This window comes from Pteropus vampyrus, unplaced genomic scaffold (genome assembly GCF_000151845.1).
Source record: "Pteropus vampyrus isolate Shadow unplaced genomic scaffold, Pvam_2.0 Scaffold143, whole genome shotgun sequence".
NCBI lineage: Eukaryota > Metazoa > Chordata > Mammalia > Chiroptera > Pteropodidae > Pteropus > Pteropus vampyrus.
This window is the reverse complement of record NW_011888924.1, coordinates 3230634-3249033: the sequence shown is the minus strand read 5'-3', so window position 1 is coordinate 3249033 and position 18400 is coordinate 3230634. Positions and strand designations below refer to the sequence as shown.

Here is an 18400-nt window from a genome sequence, read left to right as displayed (position 1 = left end):
GTCTGTCCCCCGCTCCGACCCCGCGCTCCCGGCGCCCGGCACTACCCCTCCGGGTCTGCGCTCGCCGGCCTTGCGAAACTCGCCGTCCCGTCTGCCGGCTCCAGACGGGGGCAGGAGCGGGAGCCGGAGGTCCCCACTTTGCATATTTAGGGAGGGGACGAGTTCAAGTTGAGATTCCCTGGGTCGCGGGACAAATGGAGCTTCCGGCGTGGCCCCTGTGGCGGCAAAGAACCGAGCTGCGCCTGTGCTTTTCGGTGCCTCAGTTTCCCCTGGTTGGCACTCGAGGGCGCAGGCTTGACAGTCCTCGCCCGGCGCTCCGTGGGCCCTGCAGCCTGATGAATCCCGTGGGGACGGCCCCGGAGGCCCGCCCAAGGTCCAGGCTCGGCTCCCACGCCCCCTCGGGCCACGGAGTCCTCCCGCCGCCAGGGGCAGCCCCGCAGGGCCGCTGCGGAAGATGGCAGCTGCGGCCGGGCACGCGTTCCCACCACTTCTGAACGCAGGCCCGGCGGGTGCCTCAGGAAGGGCCCCAGGGCCCCCCTGTTAGTCACCTGCGGTCGCCCAGGTCTGGGCGGGCCTGCATGAGGGTCTGCAGGGACCACCATCCCTTAGCGCCTTCTGCGACCACCAAGACATTGGGCTCGAGAAGCTACTACCTGTGGTGTCCCTAGAGCTGTCCTAAAACGTTTCTGTGGCTGGATTTTGTGGGATTGATCACCCCTGACCATGGAGGCACCCCCTTCAGGGAAAGCGATTTCCATCCTTCAGACAAGCACCCAAACCATTAAACACAAGGGAGGAGGCCTGAAGATTTGAAGTGCCTTGTTCCAAGTAACAGCTGGCACAGTGAGATGAGAAGCCGGGCCTCCTGACCCCATCTCCTGCCCCTCTGGCCAAACCAGCTGCCCACAGTACAACAGATCTGAGGCACACAGGTGGCAAGTGACCATCATTCGTGATCAGATAGAGAGACTCAACTCCTGGGGGGTGGTTATGGGGGGCACTGCTCCTGGAGGAACCTCTGCTGGGAGGCTGCGGGCCTACTGGGTCCAGGGACTGCAGGGCTCAGCCTGACAAGCTGGAAGCTGTTTCACAAAGTGCAGCCCTAAACATAGCTTGTTCCCACACTGTGGCAGGAATAGAACTAGTGTCTCCAGAGCCGGCCCACATGCTTATCAGAGCGCAGAGCAGCTCAGGCGCCTGGAAGGGGAGGGAGGAAGGTGGCAGGCTTCCCCAGCCCCCAGCTGTTCCCTTGGCTCTCAGTGTATCCATGCTGGGCTTCACTTTTCTCAGCCTCCTGCTCCTCTCTAGAGGAAGGTTTGTGTTTGGGTGAGCTGCAGGCCTGAGGACTCCCTGGAAGGGGTTTATGTGAGAAACTTCTAAAACTGTTCATTTGCATCTTTTCTGGCAAAGTTTCCACACCTGTCATCAGATTCTCAAAGGGGATGTAGGTATGCAAGAAAGGTGAAGCCTTAGCGGGTACAAGGAGCAGGGCCGGGCTGGCAGCTGGGCCTCCCGTCTGGCCTCCCAGACCCTGAGGCCCCCTTGCCCTGCCCAGGTCCTATCTATGGGCTGAACTGCAGGTAGCCGCCACAGACTCAGCTGTTTGGGCGTTGAAAAGGAGCTGACAAGCAACGTGAAGAAAGCATTTTACAGGCGAAGAAAACCAGCTGATAATGGTGTTAAGAAAAGGGAACCTGAGGTTTAAAGGAAAAAAAATGAGCTGGGCAGGGGGAAGGCAGAGGGTTGGAAATAAATGTGAGCTGGCCTCCTCACTCAGTTCACTTGCAGGTCTCCCCACTCTGCCATCTGGTTGATGTCATTCCTTCACCTCAACCCCTATGATTGCCCAAAGAAGAGGGTTTTATTTTTCTTTTTAAAAACTGGTATAATTTCTGAGGAAAGGGAAAGTGAGAACATTTGATGGTTCAAAGCAGCTTCAGGGAAGAGGGAGGGGCACTTCCTTAATCTGACATTTGAAGTGCCTCACCCAGAGCATGACACCTCACCCCTGAGGGACCGGCAGGAGGGAAGGTGCTGAGCTGGTGCACGTGCAAGATGGGAAGCGTGGAGGAGACCAAGGTTAGAATCACCTGCTGGCCCGGACTCGCTGGCTGCCAGCCAGGGTGACAGGGCAGGAGGCTGGTCCGATTCTCAGGTTACCTGCTTTTTGGGTATTCGTTCCAGTGGTAAGGAGACACTGCATGTGACAAAACAAAACTAGTCATGTTTCAAAACAGAGGCCTCCACCTCCTGTCCTGCCGAAAGTGAGCCTCTTCTGCCTGGACACCTAGTGACCCAGAAGCGGTCCTATGGAGGGGCTGGCCTTCAGCACCTACACCTTTCCAGCCCCTAAGTGGTTTGATGGCCACAGGCTAAAATCAATAGTCTTGAAATTTTAGATGTTAAGAGACAGATCTATCATGGGCTTTAAAAGAAATTGGTGTGTCGTGAGGCTGCCTATCTACTGCTGTGCTTTCACGAACGCCGGTGAAACCACGCTTGAAGGCAGAACCCAGGGCAGAAGGACTCGTGTCTGAGCCTGTGTGGCCAACACACACCAATGCCACTCTCCAAATGGATTCTCTGAAAGTTTTAATTTGTTCTGGCAATAAAACTAACACAGCATAAGGACTTAAGCCCTCCGGCTAGGCAAGACGTTATGGCCCTTGGAGAAAGCACCAAGGCAGCTGGCTGGGGGCGGTTAAGATGGACTCTTGGTGGGAAAGAAATGCACTACGAAGATGAATTACGGGAAGGTTTTAGGTGTCAGGGCCCAAGTGATATCAGGGACAAGGATAAACTGCCCCAGCCTTCGTCTAGTGCTTAAAAAGAAAAAAATACCCTTCCGTTCAATTATTAGGGGAGGGAGTCAGGGGAGGGAGCGTGGACCGCTTATTGCTTGCCCCTCCTTGGACCCGCAGGAACTGAGCGCACAGGGAAAGAATGGAATCTGGCTGGTGGGAGAGCAAGAGTGGAAGAGGGAGTCACACGGTTCCCGGTGTCGGTGTCGGTGAGTCAAACCCTGGGCTTGAACTGCAGCCCCGAGGGCCGGAACAGCATCTCTTCCTTCTGAAGAGGACACCTGAGCTCTCAGGGCTGAGAATGTTGTTAGCCTTCTGGCCCCTCCGGATCCCTGGTTGTTGGGAAGCCTTGGGGCAGTAAAGTTTCTCTCCAGGAATTTCTTTCCTTGTCAGGAAGCAGGGAACTCTCCTGGCAGAAATGTTCTTTCTACTCAGTCTGCACCCAGGAGGGTGGGCATGTGGTCAGCCCTCAGGAGGGGCCCCCAGAGGCTCACATGTCCTGTGCTGGAAAATGTGCACCTCTTTTTCAGAGGCTCAGAAATCCCAGTCGTCCACCTCCAGCTCTTCCAGGTTTGTTACGAGGCCAAAGATTCCACTGTGATCTTGAGACTGGCTGCCCTCGAAACTGGTGATCGGGGCGACAGGACGAAGTAACTCAGGCAAAGCCTCTGAGGCACGTCGCTTGATCTGGGGGAGGAGAAAGAGTTGAGGACGGATCCTGTTGCTCTGGGACCCAGGACACCCAGGGGCAAGGAACCAGGTCCCTGTGACAGATGGGCCTTAGCAGTCAAGAGTCGCTATAAGGAAGGAGCAGCATCTTTAAGGGGCTTCAGAAAATGGTCATTTCTCTCATTCGAAGGGAGGAGGAGAGAATACCTAAAGACCCTAAAGCTACGAGAATTGAGGGAATCAGAATCACAGGCAAGAAAAAAAAAATGGGGAGCCTTGGCAAAGTGCTTGCTACTGTACCTGCTTGAAAAAGGAATGGTTCAGGAGGGTGCTGGCACTCGGTCTGCAGAGAAAGGGGAAGAGAGACCAGCATCACCCCATGTCCCAGATTTCCGAACTCCTGCTGCTCATCTCTTACCCTCAAATGCCCCTCGACTTCTTTCCTCAGCTCGTTAAGAAAAAGCAGCCAGAACTCCTCAGCAGGCTTCTCAGCAAACCCTCGTGCTGACCCCCGCCCCTTGCTGTGGGGGGCTCCAGGCTCCTCAGGGGAAGCCAGACCTTGAGAGGACGGATGCGTCCTCTCGAACCCTGCCTTACACTCGAGGGCCCTCCGCTCCTCCGAAAGGCCGCTCCCAGCCCGGGGGCGTACCTGACGCCGGGGCTGCGCTGCAGGCACTGCTCCACGAAGTGGTGGAAGTGGGGGGAGAAGCTGCGGTGATAGGGATGGGATGGCGCGTCGCCGTTGGAGGTCCTGGGGGTGCCGGCGGCCAGGCTCTCGCTCAGGCCAGGGTTGGCTGCAGAGCGCGAGGTGCTCATGGTCAACTCCTCGGCGGGGATGGTGCTGGTGTCCAACAGGCAGGGCACGGTGCCGTTCAGTTTCTCCAGCAGCATCTGGGGAGGACAGAGCCGGGACCTGGCTGGAAGGGGGCCCCTGGAAGACCTACAGAGTTTCTTCACAGATACACTTTTCCCAACGCACAAACGTGATGTGGGGGTAGCAGAGAAAAGATACAAGTAGAATAAATAACTTTTCCAAAGGGATACTGGCCACAGGCTGGGCAGCCACCCGAGCTAGACCAAAACGAAGAGGGGGAGCTACAAAAAAAAGTGTCCCCCTTCATCATGGTTGGAAGGAAGGGGCTCACAGTCTCCTCTCCCCTTATGAGGCATCAGGTCCTTTTAAACTGTAGGGCCCTCTCCCTAGGGTGAAGGCAGCAGTGGGTTACTTTCTTTGAAGCCCGGCCCCACTTGCCAAGCCCAGGTGGAGATGATGGGGTCCCTCATGCAGCACCTGCGGCACCGCGCCCTGGGCTGTCACTGTGCCAGGCTGCACAAGAGCCGTGCGTCCGGGGGCAGGCCAAGCTGTTTGAAAGCCCTCAGACTCAGCACATGTAAAACCGGCCCCATCTTGGGGATCACTGTCCCGGGCCCTGGAGATTTCTCTGTCCAAGTTAGAAACCTAGAAATCTCTCTAGAGCTGAGATAATGTGGGAGCAGCTAACCACAAGTGGCTATTTATATTAAGTTAATTTAAATTAGGTTTACAACTCAGTTCCTCAATCTCGCTGGCCACATTTTAAGTGCCTAACAGCCACAGCTGGGTAGTGGCTGCCATACTGGACTAACTAACGTTTGCATCATCTCAGAAAGTTCTATTGGACAAATGCTGTTTTTGGATAGGTACCTCTCAATCACCTTAAATAGCCGTTCAGCTCTTTCTTAAGCATCTTTCTGTTTCTATCTTACTTAGGTTTTCTAGATTTCTAACCTAGATTTCCACACCCGCTCACTAGTCTACTAGATCTAATCCAACTGCTGGAGTGACCTTTCTAAAACATATACCTGATGTTATCATTCCTGTGTTTATAAGCCTTCAGCAATTCTCCACATGCTTTGGGACAGGAACCAAATGCCCTGGCATGGCATGCAAAGCCCTCTGTGACCTGCCTTTGCTTCCGCCTTCAGCCACGTCACTCGGCACCCTGTGCCCCCTACTCCACCAGATGCACCTGTACTCCGGCCATTTACCACTAATTGCTATTGCCCAGATCCTGTTCTTTGACTCTGCGTCTTTACACATGCGGTTCTCTCTGCCTACAAGTTTCCTTCTAGTTCCCATTCTTCAGTTAATTCCTATTTGCCTTCAAGACTCAAGCGTCACCTCCTCCTAGAAGCCTCCCTGGGCCCCCAGTTCTACAGAGTTCTCTGGCCATTCTCTAGCTGCCCACCTCCTCACAGGGCAAGCAGTCTGTGGGTTCAAGGGAGAGGAGGCTCACTCAGAGCCTGCAACCCTACCCGCACTCCCTCCCAGTGCTAGCTATGTTCCAGGTACCTGGGGCCCAGGCAATCCTTGCCGCAATGACCCAAGTCCACTCCTTGGACTCGATAAGGCCTGGATAAGCCTCTTCCCTGGGTCTACTTCCCAAGGGGAGACTATGCCACTGGCTGTGTATGCCTAAGAGTGTCCAAAGGGCAGTCATTGTAAGGGACAAGAACAGAAGCCTGAGAATTCTAAGTTAGAAACTGGCCTCCTACATGCATTTATCAAGGTAGGAAGATAGAACGTATTTTATAAATTTATTACAGTGTGTGAGCATGATTTATACATTGTAAGCAGACACCTGGTCTGTGGACCTCCATGGACACCCCTGCTCCAGGCCCTGCAACCCTCTGTGGTATGCCTGCTCCTGAGCTCCCTCTCCTGGGCTCCATGAGCTCTGTTTCTACAGCAGTTATTACGTGGAGAAGTCAAGTCACACAACCATGTCCCCTTTGGGGCATGGTTGTGTAAGGAAAAGACTGTGACTCATCTGAGTATCCCTGGCCAGCATCCTGAGTGTGGCGGGTACTCAATAAGCCTTTGTGGAAGGCAGACAGGCAGGCAGGCAAGAAGGAACCACTGGGCTGCAGACTCACCTGTGTGGCAGGCATATCCTTAAAGGGGACATGGCCATTGGCCAGCTCACAGGCTGTAATTCCCACACTGTAGATGTCAGACTTGGCATCATAACCCTGAAGATTCTACGGTGGAAGAAAAAAGGCACAGATCACTCCATTTGTAGCCTTGGTTGTTCTCAGAAAGGGAAGGGGGTGGAGCAAACACTGGAGAGAGGGAAAGAATGCCTGTCCCCAAATCAGGACCAGCTGCTAAGACTTTCCTTGCCTACACTACTGAAGAATAGCTGTGATTTGAGAAGGAATGACTATCTGGTGATGGTATGGCACAGGCAGGAACACGTGCAGGGCCCCACGCTCCTGATTAGTATCAGAATGGAGAGAAGACCAAATATTTCCCAAATGCTCATTTCTCATAAGATGGGATGATTTCTGAAGGAGAGCTGAAACAGGCACAGTTTGGGACCCCACAGAGGGGGAACTACTTCATCTGCAAGGGGCACATAATAGCCATACCAAGAGGCTGCCCAGGCTGACCCACCAACAGAGAAGCCCCCGTCCTGGAACGCTTCCTCCACTCGGAAGCAGAGATTGCCGCCCCCAGCCCAGGAAATTCCCAGAGGCTTCCTTGGGGTATCCTGAGGTGGTGAGGACCATGGCTCCCTGGGACCCAGCACAGACCTGCTGGAGGACCTCCGGGCTGAGCCAAGGCAGAACCTTGATACTGTACTTGGGAAAATCGTGGACCACACGCTGCCGCTGCCCATGGTTGATCATGCTGAGGTTGCTGCGCAAGCCAGACAGGTAGGCCTTTCCATCCGCGGAGATCAGAATGTGGCTGGCTTTGACGCTCCTGGGGATGAGGGCGGCGGGGAGGGAGAGGTCAAGGGGCAGCAAGAGACCCCCCCACCATACACCTTTGGTCTTCATACACTAGATCCAGTTAGCTCTCTCTCCTGGCAGCTTGTGTGTGTGTATATTATAAGTGTATATATACATATTATATACACATAAATACATATTTTTATGCAGTTTTGAACATATAGAAAAAAAGAAAAAGTAGCATCACCCCATTTCCATGAGATTTTGAAACTTATTTATATTTTGTTACAGTTCTCTTTTATGCTCACAGACCTCTGCTTCCCTACTAATCTGGACTTTTGTTCCTGTAAAGTGTATCACTGTTTTGTGGGCACATATTTTCAACTTACCTGATGCTACTGTGTTATGCGTCCCATTCTTCCTTTCTCTCTCAGGGCTATGTTTTCAAGATCCATTTGTGTTGCTATCTGCACACATCTCATCCTTGCTTCTAACTGCCACCTGCACTCCAGGGTGGGATCTAACACTTTCATTCATCCGTTCTTCCATGGACACTCACACTGCCTCCCTCCATGAGTAGGAACAGTGATGCTGCGTACATGTCCCCTGATGGACCCGTGTGAGGGTTTCTTTGGGGTGTACAGAGAGACGCAGCATTGACAGTCCTGGTTCCCAGAGACCCTGACTGGCTGCCTCAGGTCACCTTCTATGATATGGAAAGGACGCACCACCTTCTCACTGCCCTGGGCCTCCTCCGGCCTCCAAATTACACCAGCCTCCAGTGTATAAGGTGACATCCTCTTGTTTTAATTTGCTTTTCTGATTATTGCTAGATTTGGGTGTCTGTTCATATGACTGTTAGGCTTTTCGATTTCCATTTTTATAAACTTCGTATCCTTTGCCCATTGTTCTATTGCTTTGCTATCTTTTTCTTATTGATTCACAAGATTTCCTTGCTACTAATCCCCTTGTATTTTAAACGAAGCTAATATCTTCCATTCTGTCGCTTACTAACTGTGTTCAAGGTGTCCTTTTATCAGAGAGAACTCTTTAATTTTGACATAATCAAATTCATCAATTTTTTTTGTCTTATGTTTTGTGCTTGCCAAAATATTTAGAAGTTCTTCTATGCCTCAGGTCCCAGATATTTCCTCGTAGATTTATAGTTTTACATCTGACATTGAGGAATTTAATCCGCCTGAAGAGCTCCTTTGTACATAGAGTCAGGTAGCTAGGGGTTCAGTTTTAGTATCTTCCCTACTGTGAGTTGCTTTTCCTGACACCATCTACTAAGCAATCTGTCTCTCGCCCAGTCGGTCAGCATGAGGCCGACTCTGGGGCACACACACCGGTTTGGGTGGCCCCAGGAAGGGGGTTGGGGGTGCAGAGGTTCATGTCAGATGTTCCTTTCACACAATACTCAGGACCAAGCTGCTCAGTAAAGTTAGCAGCTTTAGCACTGACAGGCTAAAATGCTTTGTCCACTGACTCAGGCAAGGGCAGAATCTTGAGCCTTGATTTTAACTCTGGCTTCACTATCTTCAGTCAACCCTCCTGTGCACAGTTTACTTGAGGGCTCATGGGCACAGATCCCCACTCTTGTAAAGGTGGGTACGATTAAGAATGCACCTGTGAACATATCCCATGTGGTGGATGTAGTCCAGGGCCTTGAGCACCCCCTGCAGGATGTAAGCAATCGCCAGCTCATTCATGCCGTCCATGAAGTGCGTACAGATGAGATCCTTTGCGGAACCTGAAGAAAAGAAATTATGAGAAGGTAGGGAAGGGTAACAGAGAAGGAAAACGGCACGTAAGCCAGCTGACAAAAGAGTTCCTAGAACCGTTCTCTGCCAGGACCCCTTTCCCACTCACCATATGCCATGAATGATGTGACAACCCACAACTCATTGTCTGCAATAAAGGTGGCTCGATATGGCAGGATGTTGGGATGGTTGAAGAGTTTAGAGACATGAAGCTCCCCCTGAAAGCAACGGTAAGCTGGAGTCAGTCAAGGAGCAGTGAGGGATGAGGCCCCACAGGAAGGTGGCAGCATGACTTATATGGGGATCTGGCTTTTTCTGGGTGCTCCTCTCAGAGGGGGTGCCCTCCAGTACGAGAGAAACGAGGCTCCGCCACCTCTGCAGGAAGCCAGCACTGCTTTGCCAGCTTCTGCCCAAGTTTGGCTCCGCGGGCCAACCCCAGGGAGCCTCAGAGAACAACTCCCCGCCAACAGGGAAACTGCTAACACAGCACTGGGTCCCCAGCTCGCCGCCTCGGAGGTGAGGAAAACGAACTGTTGACTGAAGACTTATGAAGGTCTAAGCTTAGCTCACCTTCAAGGGCCAAGGCACAGAACTCCCCTTTAAGATAAAAAAAAAAAAAAAAAGTTTTCCTCTGTAAAGGAAAATGTTGTAGTCAATAGAAACAAGGGAGGAAAGTATTAACAAAAAAATGACAACTACTAAACATTACAAGATATTTCTCCAATAACCTCAGACTGAGAGATTCCTTCCTCAGGAGTAGCTATAGAGAGCGTAAGACCTATGGAATTTTAAAATAAGTTTAGACAAAAGATGTGGGGAAAAAAAAATTGGACAAAAGAACTATAGAAACCCTAGGGCCCTGGCCTCTGGGCTGTGAGCTAAGGCCAAACAGGCAGCACCTTCTATGTGTCTGTCCGCTGCCTACAGAATAAAGAATCATAAAGTCCAATGTGCTCTAGAACAAACTTGGATGTGTTCTTTCTCCAATCGCTAAGTTGGGACTGACTTTCTGTCCCATCCTCGCACCCGCAAAACTACTCTGAACACGCGAACTGGTATTAGAGCACCATCAGATGAGCATGAATTCAGAAAAGCATTGCGAATGAAGAAGGGGGAGGGGCTGCAACTAACTACTGAAAATACGCTGACCCAGGCCCTAAACTAAGGAGCTCCCAGTGCCAAGCCTTCATCAGCCCAGGAGAATTCAGTCCCCAGTCGGTTATTCAACCTGTGGTCTCTCCCGGTTTAACAAAAGGGCAGCTACCTGCTCCTCCAATAGAAGGGAACCTCAGGCTAACAGGACACTAAGAGCCAGAATGTGGCCACACATGGCTGGTAGTACCACACCTGGACCAGGACTGCCTGGGTTTGAATCCTGCTTCTACCACTTACTAGTGTGCGTGACCAGTGCAAGTGACTTAGGCTCTCTGAATAATGAATAATCAATAAGTGAGGCACAGAGGAGTCTTTGGAGAAGAGGGGAATATAAATTGAGCTGAGCAGCATTATACAATCTTTACTGCGAAATGCCCAAGATTCTTCAGTGAGAGCTTCCGTCACCTCTTGGCTCAGCTTACCTTCATTTCCTGCCAGTTTTTTCAGAAGTCAGAAGAGATGCCCTATAATTACTACTTGAACTAAGAGCCCACCTTCCAAGTTTCACATTCACATTTTATTACCTGCAAGAATGTCACCATCTCATTGGAACAAGCTTCTAGATTAACCCTTCGTACTGTCACGTACTCTCCCGTTGGTTTGTACCTTGCTAGATTCACTGTCATCAGATCCTCAAATCCTTTGCCTAAAAGAAAAGAGGAATGCCATAAATTAGGACAGTAGCCACAAAGGTTTTTGACTTCCTTAAAGAGACTTGATTTAAAAAGAAAATTCAATGTCTACGGCCATGCCACCCTGAATGTGACTGATCTCTGATTTCGGAAGCTAAGCATGGTCAGGCCTGGTTAGTACTTGGATGGGAGACCACCTAGGAAGACCAGGTGCTGTAGGCATAATAAACAAACAAACAAATAAATAAATTAAAAGAAAATTCAAGATAAAGCTTTCACTACCGTTACTTTCATAGCTGACATTTCCTAATTTTTCTCCTTCCCAGCCAACCATTCTGACTGCGGCCCAGGACACCACAGGTGTACAGCCAAAAAGAAACAAATTGCAAAAGACCGCCTTTCCTGGTGACACGGTCTCTTTCCCATACTTGGAAGAAGACCCGCAAAAGCCAGTTCTGTCACCACTAGCTGACAGCCGCTGACACGCATTCATCTGGAGATGCTGGGAGAGCTGCAGGAGTCCCCTGGAGCAAGAAAGTCAGGACAGTCCCTGGTCATTACCTATAACGGTGAGGAGCTCATAGCACCCTCCCTCCGGCAGAAAGCTGCTCATGATCTCCTGTTTAGAGAAGGATGCTATCGACTCTGAGCTCGCCTCATTGGTCTAAAGAGAAAGAAAAATAGATTAATAAGAGAAAACTGGGGGTGGGATGGGAGTCAGGAGGTGGTAATTCAGACTCCTGAGAAGAATGGCATCTAAACAAACAGAAATTCTGACTCTGGGGCAAAGAACTAGTGCCGGTATTTTTTTTTTTTTTTTTTTTTGAGAAATGTAAAGCAAAACATGAGATGTTCAATGCAGGAATCAGTCAGTTCCAGTATCAGAACAAGTCAGTGTTAGCGCTGTCTACAAACGGGGGATGGGGTAGGGCGGCGGTTTGGTGGGGAGGGGGAGAGGACAGACAAGGGCCAGTCCAGGCAACTGTTGATTTGTTTGTCCTTTCCAACAACTGGCTCATTTGCTAAAAACTACGAAATTCTTACCTGGGGAAAGAATGGAGAAATGCACATTTAGAAAAGAGAAAAGGGATGGAGAGGTGAGAGTTTCTCTTGAATTTCCTGCTGCATTAGAGTCCTATTTTTAAGTCTTGACTACAAGATCCCAAAGGTCAAATGCTGAATCTTGCTATAGGGAAAATGTGGCCATAAGGTCTCCCCATCCCTTTAGCAAACTAATACCCCAGACCAATCATTCCATGATATGTCCAAGGGAAGCAAAAAAAAAAAAAAAAGCCAACACACTGGGCGGCAGGGGAGGAATACTGCTGCCAGGTCATCATCCTGGACAGCAAAAGTAACCTGCTCCCTTGATCCTGCCCATTCATGCTGCAAATAAAGCTGGATCCCAGCCATTCAGGATGTGAGTGTCACACCTCTGGCCTTTGAGATCCTGAAAGTGCCCAGCAAAATTTGTGGCAGATGAACAGCTTTTCCTTCAGCTTAATATGCTCAGTTTCTTTCTTCCAGACCTCAATTTATTTGTATGACTTAGGGACCATGTATTTTTCTTTCTTCTGGATTCTCTTTCTTTGGATGTGTGTCTAACTGAAATGGAGAACCTTAGGCCAGGTTGTACTTCACATGCTGCATTCATGAACCTGACTTCTAGTCAAGAAAAGGTCTTTGTGGTCTACGGCCATGACACCCTGAATAAGCCCGATCCTGTCTGATCTCGGAAGCTAAGCAGCAGCGGGCCTGGTTAGTACTTGGATGGGAGACCACCTAGGAAGACCAGGTGCTGTAGGCGTAAAATATAAAAAATAAGAGATTATAAGCTGACAGGGTCCTTGCAATCTGTGAGGTCAACCAAGGGTTCCTCACCTAAAAAAAAAAAAAAAAAGTCTTTGCGAACACATGAAAGGCTCCTGGCTAAGCACTAACCAGAAGGGTGTGAGTTGAGAACGTTCTGACGTGGAGGTACCACCTTGTTGGGGATCCCTGATGTTTCAAGTACATCGGGTTTCAAAACAATCGATGCTGCCAATGGGGAAAGAAAGCAAGTGGGGTTCTGCCTTTTGCATCACCTAGTGACAATGAGAGCACCTAGTCAAGCAAAATGGAGCTTTGTCAGCAAATTATGTTTCTCATTTAATCGATTTTTATAGTTCTAAGATTTATCCACACTGTTGTATTTAGCTATATTTTAAGCCCATGCTGTATCACGTTCATCTTGGTTGATTAATCTAATCCCAATTTATCCATTCCGATGTGGATGGGCTTTTGAGTTTGTTTTTGTTTTGTTACTCTGAACTGTGCTACTAGAAACACATGTGAATGTGTCTCCTGAAGCACATATGCGGGAGTTACTTTAAAGCTTATATCTAGGAGTGGGAATGCTAGGTCCCAGAGTATATGAACAATCGACTTTATGAGATAATGTCAAATTGTTTTCCAAAATAATTATACCAATTTACACTCCCACCGGCAATATGTATATGTTGTTGATCCACCTTTTCCCAATACTTGGTATAGTCAGACTTATTTTTGGCCAATCTCATTGTGGATCTGATTTACAATTCCATGACTGCTAATGAAGTGGATGGAGCATCTTGTTGTGTATTTATCGGCCATGTGGGTTTTCTCCAAGGTGAAATGCTTCTTCCTGTCCTTGTCCATTTTTCTACTGAGTTGTTTTAATGTAGGAGTTCCACAAAGTAGATACCACAGAACACTGATCCTGGCAGTTAACTCATGAAAAAAGTTTACATGTCCAATTAAGTTAGAAAATGCAGCATATCCTCTCATGGAGAATTACAAGGTAAACCCGTATATTAAACGCTGCAAGAACTTCTGTAATAAGGAAACTTGCTCAACTTTGTTTAATCTGGAATTTACCAAACATACTTTTCCAGAGAACCCTTTTGTGCCTAACGTCTGTTAAATTTGGGGAAAGATAATTTGAAAGAGGCTACTTTAAGTAAAATACATGGAATTGTGCAAAGAGCACAGGCTTAGGGGCCAGACGGAGGCAGAATTGGAACTCAGGTCTATCACATACATGCTCTGTGACCCTGGACAAGTCACTTTAACCTCTTGGGATCTCCCGTTATCGCATTAGTGGAATAATTCCCATTTCATAGAGTTGTCGTGATAATTAAATGAGATAAAATATATAAAAAGCCTACTGCTGTGTCACGGGTACACAATGAATGTGAATTCTATTCTTCTCTTCTCTCTTTCGCTGTCTCCTTTTTGGTCACTCTCCTGCTCAACAAATAAAATGGAACACAGAATACAGAGGATCCAAGCAGAGCTTGATCAACGGTTAAGATTGGTTTGATTTTGGTTTTTACACTTGCCTGTGTTTTCAAATGCTCTGAAAACAAATTCTAGGACTGTTTAATAGCTGCTGTAGCTTCTTGAAACTCTCTTGTCTTCAGAACAGTCTTAGGATACTGGTTACTACATGCCAGACGCCTCACACAGGCGAGAGAGGTACATGACCAAGGGACAAAACAGAGTAGTCATCTGAGCAAAAAGCTTAAACCAGGAGCTCTGAGATGGCGACTCCCCGCTTGTTGAGAATTTTCAAGGTTCATGCTAAGTCAGTCTTTCAGAGTCCCATCTTCTGACCCTTATACCTCTAACCCCCTTTACATCTTCTTGCTCTGCAGATCCTGTGTTCTCAAGTACCAATCCACTCCTCAGTGAAGTTCAGTTAACACAAACCCAGGGGGCTGCTTTCAGACCCAGCGCTCCACCCTGGCCTGAGTATTCACGTGCTTCGGCCCCTGCCTGCTTCTATGATTTCACCACATACCACCCTCCCCTGACCTGTAAATTGACGCTCCAGTCTTAGAAAACTCACACTAGCTGTCCCTTTGTTTGGAACACCCCTGCCCTACTCCTTCCTGCCCCTGCCATTGTCTCATGGCTGCTTCCTCCTTATCATTGAAGTCTCGACTTAAATGTCACTTATTCATTGAAGGCTCTGTCCAGCCAAAGTAGGCTCCAAGTCCCTTTATTACTCATCTTCCTTTACTTTCTTCACAGTAGGTATCACTGCCGTTTATTTATCTATTGCCTGTCTCTTCTACTAGAATGCAAGCTCTAAGAGGGCACGGACCTTGTCTGTCTTGCTCACTGATGTATTTCCCAATGCCTGCAACAATGCTGGCACATACTTTAAAAATCATTTAAGCAAAGTTTGAACTGAGGTTTTCTGCCCATTACCTTGTCATTCCCATGGGCTGAAGAGGAGGGTAGGGTGAAGGTACCAGCCAGTTCCACTGGAGACAGGGTTCGACATAATGCCCTACACTGGGAATGCCAGCCCTCGTTTAGGGGCACTTTATAGATCAGAATCTGATACCTGCATGTGAGAAAGTATAGCAGGTCCTCAAATAACATTGTTTCATTATAACATTGACGAGATGCTGTAGGAACTTAACTCTGGCTCATATCAATCAGCCTATGATAAAGTTGGTTCGTTAGGCGTCATTTCACTTAAAGCTGCAAAACCTATTGACGATGGTTAAGTGAGGACTTACTGTACTGCAGTTCTGAGCAGGTAACAATACGGCCCCTATGAAAACAAATCTAGAACTGCTTTGTATTTGAAGGTCTTCTCTCTTCTGATCTCTGGGCAAACTCTTTAATGTTTCTCTGATGTGAGAAAGAGACTTTGATGGGCAGATGAGGTCCTGAGATTAAAATATTTATTATATGCACTCTAAATAACGCCCTCTGGAAAAAACTACAGATAGATACTTTTTTTTATTACCTATGTCCTGCTTCCTCACCATGAGTGCATATAAGACACACTGTCTACCAGGCTACCCATTAAAGACACACTCTTGCTTAGCCAAGTAGGGAATGATTCTGTAAACTACTGACGTGATTAGCTGACAATGTGACAGATAGTTTTTTGCTCTTTGTTGACTACAGGAAATGACTCAAAAGTGTCAGCTTTAGAAAATAAAATTCTTGAGGTAATTGGGAATATGAGTTCTGGGGCGATCTGGAATTGCGTGGAATGAACTAGTCAAGTGGGTGCTGTGGCTCCTCTACCGCTCTGTCCCCAACCTACTGAAAATAATCCTAAAATGGAGACTTTCTACTTTGTGGATGTTTTCTAGGTCTGGACTCAGAGAGAAACCGACCTTTGCTGAGGAAAACAAACAAACAAAGGTAACATTTTCAAAGGATGAGGTCTGGTCTGACATTGCCACAAGAAAGGCAGGTTACTGCATTATATTGTTTTAGATTTAGAAAAGGTCAAAATTCAGATGAAACGGATGAAATAGTTAGTCCATTTTCTTTAAACGCAGCATGGCACAGTTTTATTAGTGTAATGTATAATCTCAGATTTCCTAGAGAGAAACTAATTCTCTCAAAGCCTTTTCTTAATTTCCCAACCATGAAAGCATTCTATTCATTTTAAAGCATTTGAAAAATACACAAGCTACTGATATCCAGAAATGACCACAAAATGAAAATTTTGCTTAAAGAATTCAAAACAGAGTACAATAAAGCACACAAAGACGAAATTTATGAAGCGCTACTAAATAAACACATTCAACTTCCCATAGGTTTCACACAGGATAACTTTTGGTATAACATCGGCAGCTGCGAGAATCTAAACATTACATATAATTAAATTGGCACTGTACTCTGGAAAAATACCTAATTGATCTTATAGGGAACAATTTTGGTCTCCTGACTGGAAAATATTGGCTCTGAGAGAGGTGCTCCTGACTAGCAGACTATATAAGCACACTCGGAGAAATCCCTAGTCGACATCATTACCCTTCACTCAACCATGGGGTTGCCTGCAAAGGTGCAAATGTCTGTCACCTGAGAAGAGTAGGAAGTATATTCAGAAAAGGCTTCTTACTCTCTCTCTTTAGAAGCCATGTATTCACATTGTCAAAAATAGCTTAGTATACTGTACACATCTGGTAGTATTTCCTTAGGTAAAATAAACCAGAGGAGTAGGAAGCGGGGCAAGAGGTCTTGTAGCTTTTGCCAATAAAAAATACATTTTGTTTTGAACTTTTTAATTTGGGGTTTTGTTTTTAAGGTAAGAGACTGGAGGTCCTGCCTTATAATCTAGACAGAGATCTACAGACTCTCTGGGGACTGAAATCTATTATTAATAAATTATATGGAGAATTTAGTGCCACTAGCCACTAAAAGATAACTACATTTTAGATTGCTGAAATTCTCTCCTTTTTTGGAGGATGTTGTGGGTGTCTGGTAGGGTTAGGAAGCTCGGGAGGAGACCTTTATCCCCAGGAGAGAGACAAAAAGTGCTTGCGACTTTTTCAGTTTTCAAAGCTCACATCAAAATCTTTCCAGGGTGAAACCTGAACGTCCACGAGTGAAAGAATTACACTTCAAATAAAGCTCAATGAAAGATAAGCAGAAACATAAAATGGTGAGCCAACAAAACACACAAATTTCCATAAGAAGTATTTTCCATGCAACAGCCATAGTGCTAGAGCCTAGAAAGTCACTTACTTTTCTCCGAGTGTCACCCGGAGGCTGCTCTGGAGTAGAGAAATGGATTGTTGGCATTTTGTTTTTTCGTAGAAGACATACCCACATTCAGAACAGCGATTATTGCACTGAAGACTACATTTATTAATGGAAACCACTTAAGAGTCATCACAGCAAAAAGTGCCTGCAGTGCTACGTATAAACACAGACACACATATACATGCACGAGATCCACAGTAAAAATGCTGCAAAAGATGGATAGCGTTTTAAACGTGAATCTATGGCTCTTCAAAACTTGGCAAGGCTATTGGCCTATGGGTATTCTCTGCTGAGAATAACTGCCATAATTCTGGTCATATGTTTTACTTTTCATCAGCATACAGTATTACTTTCAATAGCCTGGTTTCAGAGTCTTACACTGTGAACAATTCATTATAAAGTTGTGGTGATGGTCAGCTATTTCCCAGGAAGTGCAGGGACTAGAAAACAGTTTTTTTTTTTTTTTTAAAAAAAAGAAAAAAAAGTTTTCATGTAGCCACATGTGTTTGTGGGACCATTACTCGATTTGACTTTCCAGTCAGACACACATTCTACACTAAATGCAAAAAAAGCAAAAGCTTTGGGGCCTTCTGCTATTCTTGGTGAAAATGAATACAGCAAAGGACAAGTGAAACAACTTTCTGCTCTTAAATTGGACAAATTCTGTATCTGTGCTTTTGATTTTCTCTATTCTGTAAAATAGAGATTTGATAAAAATCATCAAAGTAAGACTTCTAACTGTAAAGTATTGGAATACATTTCCAAAAATCTTAAATTAGAAATAAGGGCATCTAACTGTATTGCTAGAGGAGACTGGCTGCAGAGTCAATTAGCTTCAATTTACCAAAATAAGATATTTTTTTGGCCTGGGACATCGGTTTTCTGGAACATATATGGCAGGAGAAGTTTAAGACAGTCTATCATAGGTAAGAGCCAGGTAAATAGATTAAAGGAAATCAAACCCCAATCTTCCAGAGTAGAAGGCAAATTCCAAGTTGTTTAAAATTTGGTAATATACACTTTATCAAGCTGTTAATAATATACAGAACAATCTCTTCATCCTTCTCAAATCAGAGACTAGGAAATTGTCAAAAGACAGCCAGAGATCCTACACTCAAGATGC

At 47.1% G+C, this 18400-nt stretch overlaps 2 protein-coding genes and 2 pseudogenes across 14 annotated transcripts in view; 2 read left to right on the top strand and 2 right to left on the bottom strand.

The window, feature by feature from the left end:
* The window catches only part of LIMD2 (LIM domain containing 2), a 3175-nt gene extending 3114 nt beyond the window's left edge, over positions 1–61 (bottom strand). Inside the window, exon 1 of the mRNA XM_023535647.1 lies at positions 46–61. The gene's annotated coding sequence lies outside the window, so the exon portion shown is untranslated. The remainder of the gene's footprint in view (positions 1–45) is intronic.
* A 2514-nt stretch (positions 62–2575) lies between these two features.
* Positions 2576–18400, bottom strand: part of STRADA (STE20-related kinase adaptor alpha) — a 26130-nt gene continuing 10305 nt past the window's right edge. For 8 of the 13 annotated variants that reach the window (XM_011368548.2, XM_011368540.2, XM_011368542.2 and 5 more), the window contains 9 exons: positions 11299–11401; positions 10630–10751; positions 9060–9168; positions 8817–8940; positions 7047–7218; positions 6387–6491; positions 4120–4361; positions 3771–3813; positions 2576–3488 (listed from right to left, as the gene is read on the bottom strand). In XM_011368548.2, coding sequence (XP_011366850.1) covers positions 3336–3488; positions 3771–3813; positions 4120–4361; positions 6387–6491; positions 7047–7218; positions 8817–8940; positions 9060–9168; positions 10630–10751; positions 11299–11350 — 1122 coding nt within the window. In that variant the 5' untranslated portion in view covers positions 11351–11401 and the 3' untranslated portion in view covers positions 2576–3335. Of the gene's footprint in view, positions 3489–3770; positions 3814–4119; positions 4362–6386; positions 6492–7046; positions 7219–8816; positions 8941–9059; positions 9169–10629; positions 10752–11298; positions 11402–17259; positions 17289–18400 lie in introns of all 13 variants that reach the window. The other 5 variants (XM_023535640.1, XM_023535641.1, XM_011368549.2 and 2 more) reach the window with 2 other exon arrangements.
* Positions 10844–10959, top strand: LOC111744923 (annotated as a pseudogene).
* On the top strand, positions 12426–12544 carry LOC111744914 (annotated as a pseudogene).